We start from the raw sequence: 11534 nt of genomic DNA, 5'->3' as shown, positions 1-11534 counted from the left end.
AATTGAAATGTTTGAAATTTCATAAATTTTTTGGGGAGCGCTAAAATCTTCGTCTTTGCACATATTGCAACAACAGGCAGAAGAAGTTGGATTGAAGCTGTAACAATGAATATATGAAAAATATAAATCTAATAAATCTGCATTATGTTAGACTGCTTCTCACACTCTTCTCACTCCTGTGAAACAAAAATCCTCATTGAGACTGAACTGAATCTTTCTTAAGGACTAAAGAATCAAATTAATTCAGTTAAAAAAACCTGGATCTTTGATGTATTTGACTGAAACCTCATAGAGAACTTTCCACTTGAAGTTTTTGAATCCAAAAGGAGAATTTCATCTGTCGTTACGGATGTTTTGAGCAATACTGTAGTCCTTTATCCATAAGTGTGGTGATATAGAGTCAACTTAAACCATAACATAAAAAAAGATTTAAACAGCAAGGAATCAAATAAGAAAAGAAAAATGAACTTAAATATGATGGGACGGAGCTGAAGCTGCTGTTGTGTACATCATATTTACAAAAATGTGTAAATCTGTTTCCAAAGGGTCAAAGGAAGCAAACCAGTCGACTCTTTAGGTCTGTTTGTTTTTTGAATTTGATATACCTCTCACTTCAATGATTTAAAAATCTAAACACTTTGCAAAATACATGACTTGTGACCTCAAGGCCTTGTTTTACATCTCCCTTCACCTCAACTTTGAAAACACCTGTTAGCTGTATTTTCAAATCGTCGCTTTTCACAAAAAGAAACAAATATATTTGTCTCTTATTTATTTTTCCATCCCTCCTCATGCACACACACACACACACATCTCTGCTTTTGCTTTACCCACTATGCTCCCATGGGAGAGGGAGCGCTTGAGGGCTGAGGGGTGTGAGGAGAGAGAGGGAGGTGTGTGTTTGTGAGAGCTAGAGAGAGAGAGAGAGGGAGAGAGAGAGGGAGGGAGGGAGGGGGCGGCGTTAGACAATACCATTCCTCAAACATATTCCGATCCCTCCGTCCCTGAAGTGAGCCTTTATTAGTCGGGATCGTTTGGATCTTATCTTATCTATGTGACACTCGCTGGAAGAAAAGGCTGGAGGGGCCACACAGAGAAGGGGATTATCCGAGAGCTGCCCCCCGATCCGCCGCGTCCTGACACGGGAGAGCCCCGCGCACACCTCGCCCCCTTTATCTTCCATCTTTCCAGGGGCGCACGGACGAGGAGCCCTGGCTGCACTCGCACCACTATCTGCCCATCTTTTGTCTCCGCGTCGCTGGGCTCACACGGGAGGCTGCCTGGTCCCCGCAGCATCAGCACCAGCAGCATCAGCCTCCTTCTCCTGTCTCCGCTCTCTAATCGGACGATCTCCATCTCCAGCCTTTGATTTGCAGAACACTTCCCTGCTTGACGTTTGACCCCTCGAGTCAATCCCATGTTCCGAGCTCCCGCGGCTGAAACAAGTCAAAGAACTACTTTCTTGCTTTTCTTGTTTTCCTTTCTTTCCTCGAATCGTCTGATGAGTGTTTGTCCGGTGGAATATGAGTTAATTTGGAGTCGAGGCTCCGCTCAAGAGCGTCTTTAAGTTCGTTTCAAGACAAATCTACACCTCAACTCTTTGTCAAGGTGAGTGACCAAAAATACCTTTAAATAAATAAATTATATCCACGTATTCACTAGTCCGTTTAGTATAGTTTTTGTTTATTGTTTTACTTGTTGCCTTTGATTTGAAATGTCATCGTGTAATTTGCCTCTGATATTTAGTATTTCTTCGTAACGGCTGGTTTAAAAATATGCTTAATATATAGTTATTATACTTATTAATATTATTTAGCTTCCATTTCTGTATTTGTTCATCCCTTCGTCCAGCAGACGACCACATTATTTGTGCCCTGCTCTGCCTCCATGCTGTCAAGTCACTGTGGCCTCAGCCAAGCAGATGTGTTCATCACACTGTGACAGATGGCCAATTCTGATTATGTTAATTCAACAAAAAAGAATAGAAGAAGAAGGAGAACAGGGGGGTTATCCTTCCAAAATAGTCACAACTAAAAAAAACTGAATTTGCGAAAAAATTACACATTTCAAATTCAAAAGGATCATTTGACATTAAACTTAAATGTGACACTTGAAGAATTGTTTTCTCGGTCCGTGTTTTAAGGCCTCCGGCTTTACTAAATTAACAATTCCTCGAATTTGAGGCCATTCATTATTTATGGAGTTGAAAGTTATTATGCAATGATTGGATTTATGGGGGGTCCTGGCACCGAACACGCAGCCGCTCAGGGACTTCTCCACCTGGGGCCTCGCGGTGCACGACACTTCTCTGGATGTGAGGATTTTTCATGATTTTTCTAAATCTAATAAAATCAATTCGCGCTTTTTGCTTCACGCAGGTTCTTCACGAGAAGAGAAAACCAACACCGGAGAATCAAAATGATGCTGAGCCCGGACCAGGCGGAGTCGGACCTCTCCTGGACTCAGTCCGACCCGGAGACCATGCTCAACGGCCTCAGGTCGACCGGCTGCACCTCGGACGACCCGACGGAGGGAGAGGAACGAGCCAAGTGCAAGTCCGACCAGCCGCTGAGCCGGGAGGAGAAGCGGCGGCGGCGGAGGGCCACGGCCAAGTACCGCTCGGCCCACGCCACCCGGGAGAGGATCCGGGTGGAGGCGTTCAACGTGGCCTTCGCGGAGCTGAGGAAGCTGCTGCCCACCTTGCCCCCCGACAAGAAACTCTCCAAGATCGAGATCCTCAGACTGGCTATCTGTTACATCTCCTATCTCAACCACGTGTTGGACGTGTGAGAGCCACCCGGACTCCCCCCCCCTGCACCCCGGGGTGACAGCAGGGTCGGTTGGGTTGGTGCTGGACTCCAGAGGCTCATGCTGGAATCAGCTGGGTATGGCATTGTTGACAGTAGAGTCCTGAATGAGAAAAGCACACGTGCGGTGTTTTTATGAAAATTCACCGCATGCACAGTTTTTTGGGGAATGTGCAGAAAATGCATTTCAGAGAAAAATCCATATTGGCTCAACATCTGTGAGAGTTTTAGGACAACACCTTGAAATACCAGAAATAAAAAACGGTCCTAAAACACCCTGGATGCTGGGACTCTGCCATACCTCAGCTGTACATGTGTGAGTCCAGTGTTGTTTCTGTTGTGTGTTTTTATTGATGGCAGTGTTGGTGCAAAGTTGCTCCAAGTAAAAAAAAAAGAAAGCCTCAACTTTCAGTCCCCGACCGCTCACTGAACAAAATAAAAGCAACAAGCGCACAGGCGTTTGTTTTAGATGCAATAAAGAGGAGAGGGATGGAGGAAGAGGAGGGGGAGGATGAGGAAGGGTCGTCAGGAATATCAAGGATCTGGTTTTCAGAGAAACTTTCTTTTTCACATTGAGTCGCCCCCCCCCCCCCCTTTTTAAAATAATGTCAATCCTACATTTAAAGTCACAAATCTATATAAATAAAGGAGCGAGTCCTCTCCTCGCTCTTTCAATTTTTAATTTCCAATGCTTAGAAAAACACTTGGGGGGAATTTCCCAGACGGAAATGAAAGGATGTAAACGACATAGCTGCTTTAGATCTAGTTTAGTTATTTTCCATCAAGGAATAAAAAAAAAAAAAGATTCACTGCGTAAGTGCCACTTATGACATATAAAATTGTGACCTTAATCATTTTTTAAAAAGTGTATGGGATTATTTATTTAATTGTGTTCAATATTTAAGGCTAATTTATTTATGTTGTTATCATAGGCTGGCGTCTCTTTTTGTACAAATGTATATTGTTTGTTGCTTCTATATTTTAGGCTGTGAAATTTGGAAAGTGATGGTGTTCTACTCTTGAAAAAAAAGGCACTTTCTGTTGATCCATAGCAAAACCTATTGTTTTCCATGTATGTCATTGTTTTTAATTTATGGATTTATGTTGGATTTCAAATCTATTATTTATCAATAGCAAAACGATAAGCACTTGAAGATGGGGTCCAGCCCCATAAATGTTTATTTCCTGATCTGTTGTGTTAAGAGGTTGCTCTGGGAAGAAGAATTAGGCTGCTAAAAGAAATAATAATAATTTACACTCAATATAAAATTCCTCTTGACGGAATAAAGTCAAATCCTTTAGATTCAGAGTTAAACCTCTTTTTTTGCTGTGACCAAATAATAAGAATAAGAATAATGATAATAATAAGAATTTCGAAAATACTCGTTAATTTATTATCTTCAATGTTCCTGATGTGATTATTATTTCCTGGTTGATTTATTTATCTGTCTCTGCTTTGTGTTATAAATTCAACAAGTAATTTTATAGTGAAGAAAAACCACATATCCTCTATCCAAAGATTTTCTGTCTCTTCAGGGTTGTGTAGCTACTTGTTGCTTTATGCAGATCTTTTGTAGTAGAGGTGTCGTGTGACAGCTGGTTTCTAATGGACAGACTTTCATATTTTCTGGTGTTATTTTTCATTAAAACTGAAAAACTTGGATAAAAACAACATTCTCTTGTTATCAGATGTTTACTCTAAAGGGAATAAAGTTGTTTTTGACTTTGTAATGTAGAAAAAAACTGTGATAATAGCGACTCGCGGAGATGAGTGATGGATGACGCTCATGTAGGCGCGAGCACGCACGCAAACGCACGGGGGGGTCATGTAAGTGCGCATGCAAATCAGCAGGTCGGCACGTGCACGTCTGCACAGCGCTGTTTGGATGGGCTGTTGTGATTGAATGCGCGTATACACACGTGCACGTGCACACACGCACGCATGTACACAAGCATGCAGCCTAGTGCACACGCACACAATTAAGGGTGAGACACGTGCGAGCCCAGTTTAGCATACAGATGAAAACTCACTTTACTTTACACACATAAACATGCACACACACACACACACACATGCACACGTCTCTCTCTTGCTGTCTCTCTCTCTTTATCTATCTATCTCATCCACACACACTCATGCACACATCTCTCTCTCTTCCTCTCCCTGTCTCTCTCTCTCACACATACACACACACACACAAACACATACACACACGCTCTCTCACACACTCTCACACATCCACTTACATTTAGCTGTAAACACACATGGGTCTAAACAGTGTGAGGGGAAATAAGTGCAAACCCATGCAGATAAAGAAAACTCACCCTGTACACACACATCTCTCTCTCTCGTACACACACACACACATCTCTCTCTCTCTCACACACACACACACACACACACACTCACACACAGTGGTCAGCAGCTAAAGGCAGTGGTAGCCTACGTGTGTGCTGCTGGCTGAAAGGCTCTCTCGTCCCCAGAGAGGGGGCAGGTGTTACTCCAGACGAGCCAAGACAACCAAATTACTGGCCGTCTGGCACCTCCCGTGGGAAACCCTGGGAGAGAGGAGGGATGGGAGAGATGGAAATTTATGAGCAGCCGAGTGTCGAGATGTAATATCGCCAAATGGTATGAGCGAAAAAGATCCAAATATTTATATTCATTTGTGATAAATACGCCTATTCCCATCGATTGTGCTATAAAAAGCTTGTAGCCCAGTCAGAGAACAGGGGATGTGGAGGATGTGTGAACGCTTTTATCTGAGCTACATTAGATTATCATGAGTGAACCTGGTTCTCTGCTCAAGCATGGGTGGCCCCGGCGGGAATCCAACCCCTTAGCCTTGAAATTCAAGAGTTAAGCTGCTCCAATTGAGCAACAGCACACATTATGTCCAACACACAGGATTATACACAACAAATATATCTGTATACCCTCATATATCTGTGTCCCTTTACTGTCAGGTAGCAGCTGCAGGGAGGTTTTACTGTGGAGACTGAAGGTGGCAGGAAATGTTCTTTCCTTTTCAGCTCAGGGCCTCCTGTGTCGTTTCCTTTCTTTTCTATTAGTCGTCTTCCAGTCTCCTGCCTGACTTTCTGGTTTCACCTTCAACTATCTACGTTCTTACAATCAGTTTCCACATCCTGCTCACCATTCTTTTATGTTCATATACACTTATCTTACCCTTTCATTTCAGCATACTGTTTGTCATTTTCCAGAGTTGCAGCAGGAGATAGTCAATGTGTCTCACCTGTGTCTCACTGTCTCCCCTCTTCTTTTCGTGTTCAGTCCTTTAGTCTGTGAGTTTCTCAACAGCTTTTTAGTTCCAGCACTTTGTTCAGTTCCTGTGTGTTAGAACCCTGATCTGCCTGAAGGGGTTCGATACCTCTACATCTTTCGGACTGTTGTTTACTGAGATTTACATTAAAGGCCTTGATCCTGTCCCTTTACCCAGGGGCCTGGCAGGATTCTTTCTTAGATACAGCACATCTGGAGAATTTCAGGAAAATGTGCACAGTAAAGTGAATATCTGAATATTCTCTTGATGGGTGTTTGTGGTTGTTTTGTGAGGGGAAAATGTCTGTTCTTAAAAACACCTGCAGTCATGTAGACGAGCTGCTATGGTTCTGGTTCTTTCCCTCTTTCTTCTCACTGTTGTTTGTGTAGATTTAAGTCGACTCATTAAGCCGCAGGACACGTGTTTCACTAAAGTGGGAAATTTCCACCTTCCCATGTCTCTGTTGAATTTGTGCGTCTCCGAAGGCAGCGGATTCACTGTGTTGTCAACACTTTGCATCATTTAAGAATCACGTTCACAAGCTCATTTGTCGTATAATGCTCAAACCGGACAGGTCCAATTCTCCCGGCCGCTCCATCAATGCGTTTACAAGTAGAACACGAAAGAAAAGAAGAGAACGCCAATATGTCGCATCAACAGATTGCCGTCTCCAGAACACAAAACAAGCTCTGGGATCCTGGCAGGGCGCGGAGACAGACTTCTGCTCAAGCTTATTGAATGGAGGGGTCCATCTGTACACGGCTGTGAAGCACTACAAGGCCATTTGTGCTCCTCATCCCAAAAGCTTCTGCAGCATCAGTCCTCTTCAGTTTATTCTTTACAAACCCCCAGAAGGGGCAGGGGAGAGGAAAGTGACAGGCGCAGCCCAAACTGCTGAGGGCACTGAACAGCCTGGCTGACAGTGTGGCCGGTGTGTGTTTTCTCTGTGTGTGTGTGTGTGTGTGTGGGAAAGTACCACGTTTCACCACAACCCCCCCCCCCCCCCCCCCCCTTATGGGCTTATGTAACGGTGGAGGCCGAGGAGTGACCATATGTCAGGAGGTGCACGCAGACGGCAGGGGATTATGCAGAAGCCATTATCAGCGTTTGGACATCCTCCTCATCATCATTCAGGTATACTCACAGCCAGGAGGAGCACACACACACACACACACACACTAGTCTACACACCCATTTAATTCTGAGAGCTCCCTCGCATGTGTAAATTGGACGGGGAGATGGAGTATGACAACAAACAGCCATATGTTCACAGTACGAGGAACAACATTTGAGGCTTTTTGTGCTGCCTCATATTTTGGCCCTCTCTTTTATTCTCCACGTCGCCGGGTATCATGCAAGTCTTCATGTTCAAGGCGAGAACTCCTGCAACCCCCTGTCCTCCTCCCTTCCCTCTCTCATGGAGGTGTGTGTGTGTGGAAGCACAAAGACCGGTCCATGTGTTGAAATGCAGCCCCCGGGATGGGCCGTATTATCCCTGCCTACTTCACCAGCAGGGTCCCGGGGCTCGAGCTGGCTCGTGGCCCTTTGTCTCCAAACAGATGGAAATGGGCAGAGGAGCGGACAAGTGGAGAATCAGAGAGGAGGAGGAGGAGGTGGGGGAGGAATAGAATGGACCGAGAATGGAGAAAGGGGAGGGGAAGGGGAGAAAGAGTCAGTCTGTTCTCATTAAGTGCTGCATTGAAGGCAACGTCCCCCCACAATGCGTCAGCAGCCGTGGCCGGTCCCCCCTCTCATTCAGACTCACGCTCGGACCATCTGTAGCGCGGCCCTGTCAGAAGGTGTGTGTGCATGCATTAGGGCCGCGGCACTCGGCCCAATCTGCTGAGTTAAAACGCTGACATTCATTGGGCTTCAATTTGGTTAAGATCTCTGCACAATCCAATTGCGGGGCCCTTTGTTGGTGACGCCTCAGTGGTTGTGAGTCACTGTGAGTCATGAGGTGAGTTTATTCAACATCCTGCTGTCACACACACACACACACACACACACACACACACACATCATTTATAATTACTGAATCCCCCCCAAATATTACATCATTCTCCATTTTATCATGATTAAAAAACAGAATAGTTGCTATTGGGCCTCGATTGATGGATATTTCCAGAAATGATTATTTTCCTTATGGACTGATGAATCATTTGCTTTATACAATAACAGGAAAGATAGAGATACTCAGTTTATTATCATAAAAGACAAAAAGCATCATATCAAAAGGAAACCAGTGAATTTGTTTGCTTAAAAATAGAGAAACTTCTCATCATTTATCTTTTTGTTTTGCTTATTAACTTTAGTTTTGCTTCTGACTCTGTCTTATCTCCACTTTCTATTTAAAATGCACCAATGTGATGTTTTCCTTGTCTCCTCACGTTATTTGCAGAGATGCTCAAACTGCCAGGAGGTCCCAGGGCAACAGTGAACTGTGGGCCGCCGACTAAACGAAGTCAAACAGGCAAATCAGGCTGTTTTTGGTTAGTAACCAAACTTTTTTCTGGTTACACACAATATACTGGAATATTAAAGTTACTTATCTATGCATTTATTTATGATCTTTTGCTGCTCCAAGTATCAAAGGGGAGCAACTGAACATTAAGCAGAGAGGAAACTCCTAAATCCAGATTCAAATGTCTGATTTAGGTTTGAATTCCTGAAAATGCTGAAATCCAGCTTCGTTTTTTAAGTAATCAGATAAAATCCAGGATTGCAATAAGATGAAAATCCATTAGAAGTTGTGTTTTGCACTTCAGGGCCCCCAGTTGTTTTGCATCTTCACATTAACACCATGTTTGTCGAGCTTTCATTCTTTCCTTGTGCACAACCCACCGTCAACCACAAACGTCAAAAGAAAAGAAGTCATTTTGGGCCATTGAGGCTGATTCGTCACAGCTGCTTGGAACAGGCCAGAGAATCTCATCTGGACGACTGGCAACTCTGGAAACTCATTCATCTCTCTCTCTCTTCCTCTGCGTGTGGTCTCATAAACGACACCTCGTCCCCCCTTCGTCTTCATTTTTACATGCTTTCATTTTTCTACTCTATTTACCAAAAAGCCCCCTAAACTCATAAACTCTGTGTCTTTGGGGAGGAATCCATCCATCTTCCGGACACCAAATTGAATTGATCTCGCGCCCCCCCTCCTCCACCCTCCTCCACCACCTACCTTGCCTTCCTCAATAGGAGCCATCTGCACTTCCCGCTTTGAATAAACTTGAGAAACTGTCAGCACGTGCTGCGGCTGCACGGCCGTCACACGATGCACGTGCCTGCCGGGCTCCCGTTCAGCTGTGTAATGTGATTTCACTGCAGCTGATTGATTCCCACACCAGGGCAGAGGGACCTTTTGTTAACTTGTAAATGCTGTTTTGATTTTTAAAATGTGTTTTAATTCGTCACTTACATATATCAACTTTGTGTTTTTAACCTGGAGCTGAATTAATTGCAGAACAAACTGTGGATGGTGACAAACACAGATAACTGTAAAAGTTCATTTAAAGCTTTATTTTTTATTTTAGATAAATTTATATGTAACCTACATTAATAATAATGCTGATGTCTGACAGATGGAATAGTTTGGGGTATGCAATTTAAAACTTTCAGGCCAAGTAATGACGAAAAGTGGCCGCATGGGGGCGCACTAGTATATAACTACAAAGAGTGAGGGCAGCAAATGAACAAGACTGAAAAATGAACAAGACTGAAAAATATTTTTATTTATATTCGCCTGGGAAATTAAATTAGGAAAAATGAGTTAATAAATCAGGAGTTTTGTGAATTTGAATTATCTTAAAATGAAATAAGTTAAATTAAAAAAGGTAAATATCTGAGGAACCCTTTAAATCATCTATTAAAAAGAAATCAGACCAAATTGTTGTTTCATCAATCAATTTTATTATATCTATAGCAGAACACGAGAAACTGGACCAGATTTACTATTAAATTAACAAAAACAACAAGACATTTTCTAATAATTATTTTGGTTTAATGGCTGTTTTGAACAGTGCAATATAGATTATTATTAGTAGTAGTAGTATTAATGTCTATATATATTGTCCATGTGTGTATTGTTAATATGGGGGGGGGGGGTAGTTTATATAGAGATACTGATAGAGAATAAAACATATCCTCCCTCCCCCATCCTTGGCACGGCCCTGGTGTTTATTTGTCTCTCCACGGGGAGGCCCAGGGGTCATGTCCCAGTCGTGACCTCCATTGTGTTCTGGAGGGGATGAGCTATATCTAAGAGTGAGTGTATCTGCACCGGGCCGAGGAGGCAGAGCAGGAGCAAGTATTGATTACACAGCAGTGTAATTGCTGGAGGCATCTGTTGCCTTGTGGTTTGAACTTTCACGTGTTTGTGTTGTGAACTCGTTTGTCCCGTCACACAATACAAGGAGAACGCCAGCAACAACAGAGAAATGTGAGATCAATCGCTGGGGATATATACCTTTGAATTGATTTAGTGTAACCTTTATTTAAATGAATACTTATTGAAGTAAAAGGTGCTACAGCCTGCAAAAAGAGGACGTGTTTCATTGATGATAAGCTGATCGTTTATTTACTGTGCAATTATAATAATACCTCGCACAATCTGATGCTGTCAGCCAATCAGAGTCCAACGTCTGGAATGTCTTTGCAGAAGATCTCCTCTAAATCTCTGGTATTAACGTCTGTCCTGAGTGGTCTGGTCAGACATGTACGCCCCAGTGTGTCCTGCGTTCTGATCCAAACCCATTCGGAGGTGGTGTAATACAAACGCCGACCATCTTGCTCACTTGGAGTCTGCGGTCCCATTGTTACAGCCTCTCGACCAATCAGGAGTCGGTCTCAGCCGTCAATAATGATGTTTAGAACTAAGTAGAACCAAACTTATCAGAAAATAAAGCTCCGAGTGATAAGAACCACCTAACAGGATTAACAAGCTTTGAGAGCCTCATGATTTGTCTCTGGGGAAATCCCAGCCTCAGGTCTCGCTTCACTCCTTTAATCACTGTGTGTATTCCCAACCCGTCGCCATGAGCACGCCCACACTTATCACAAGCTACAGTTTATATCATTATGACAAAATATCTGATTTATTAAAGAAGGGATGATGTCTGTTTCTGTACAAGAAGCTTCTTTCACTCACTGTGTCGAGTAGAGATTGTTATCAATCCGCTGTTGTTGTGTGAGGAGTGGTTGTCTCTCTATCTGTCTATCTATCTATCTCTCTCTCTCTCTCCCTCTCTCTATATATATCTGTCTATCTATCTATCTATTTATCTATCTATCTCTTTCTGTCAATCTATCCATTTCTCTCTCTCTCTCTCTGTCTCTTTCTAGCTCATCTCTATCTTTCTATCTATAGCTCTCTCTCTCTCTCTCGCTCTCTCTCTCTCTCTCTCTCTCTCTCTCTCTCTCTCTCTGTCTGTCTATCTATCTATCTATC

General features: G+C 43.2%; 1 protein-coding gene across 1 annotated transcript; it reads left to right on the top strand.

Moving 5' to 3' along the window:
* The first annotated feature begins 1070 nt into the window (after window positions 1–1070).
* On the top strand, window positions 1071–4434 carry LOC133933739 (helix-loop-helix protein 2-like). The gene is made up of 2 exons (XM_062380935.1): window positions 1071–1608; window positions 2379–4434. The coding sequence occupies exon 2, from the start codon at window positions 2419–2421 to the stop codon at window positions 2788–2790; it is 372 nt and encodes a 123-aa protein (XP_062236919.1). The 5' UTR covers window positions 1071–1608; window positions 2379–2418; the 3' UTR covers window positions 2791–4434.
* The last annotated feature ends 7100 nt before the right edge of the window (window positions 4435–11534 follow it).

The sequence above is a fragment of the Platichthys flesus genome, chromosome 22 (assembly GCF_949316205.1).
Source record: "Platichthys flesus chromosome 22, fPlaFle2.1, whole genome shotgun sequence".
NCBI lineage: Eukaryota > Metazoa > Chordata > Actinopteri > Pleuronectiformes > Pleuronectidae > Platichthys > Platichthys flesus.
This window is presented reverse-complemented; position numbering and strand designations above follow the sequence as displayed.

Bases quoted from the DNA above. Each gene is read 5' to 3' on its own strand.
- LOC133933739 (XM_062380935.1), top strand. From the start codon at position 2,419: ATGATGCTGAGCCCGGACCAGGCGGAGTCGGACCTCTCCTGGACTCAG.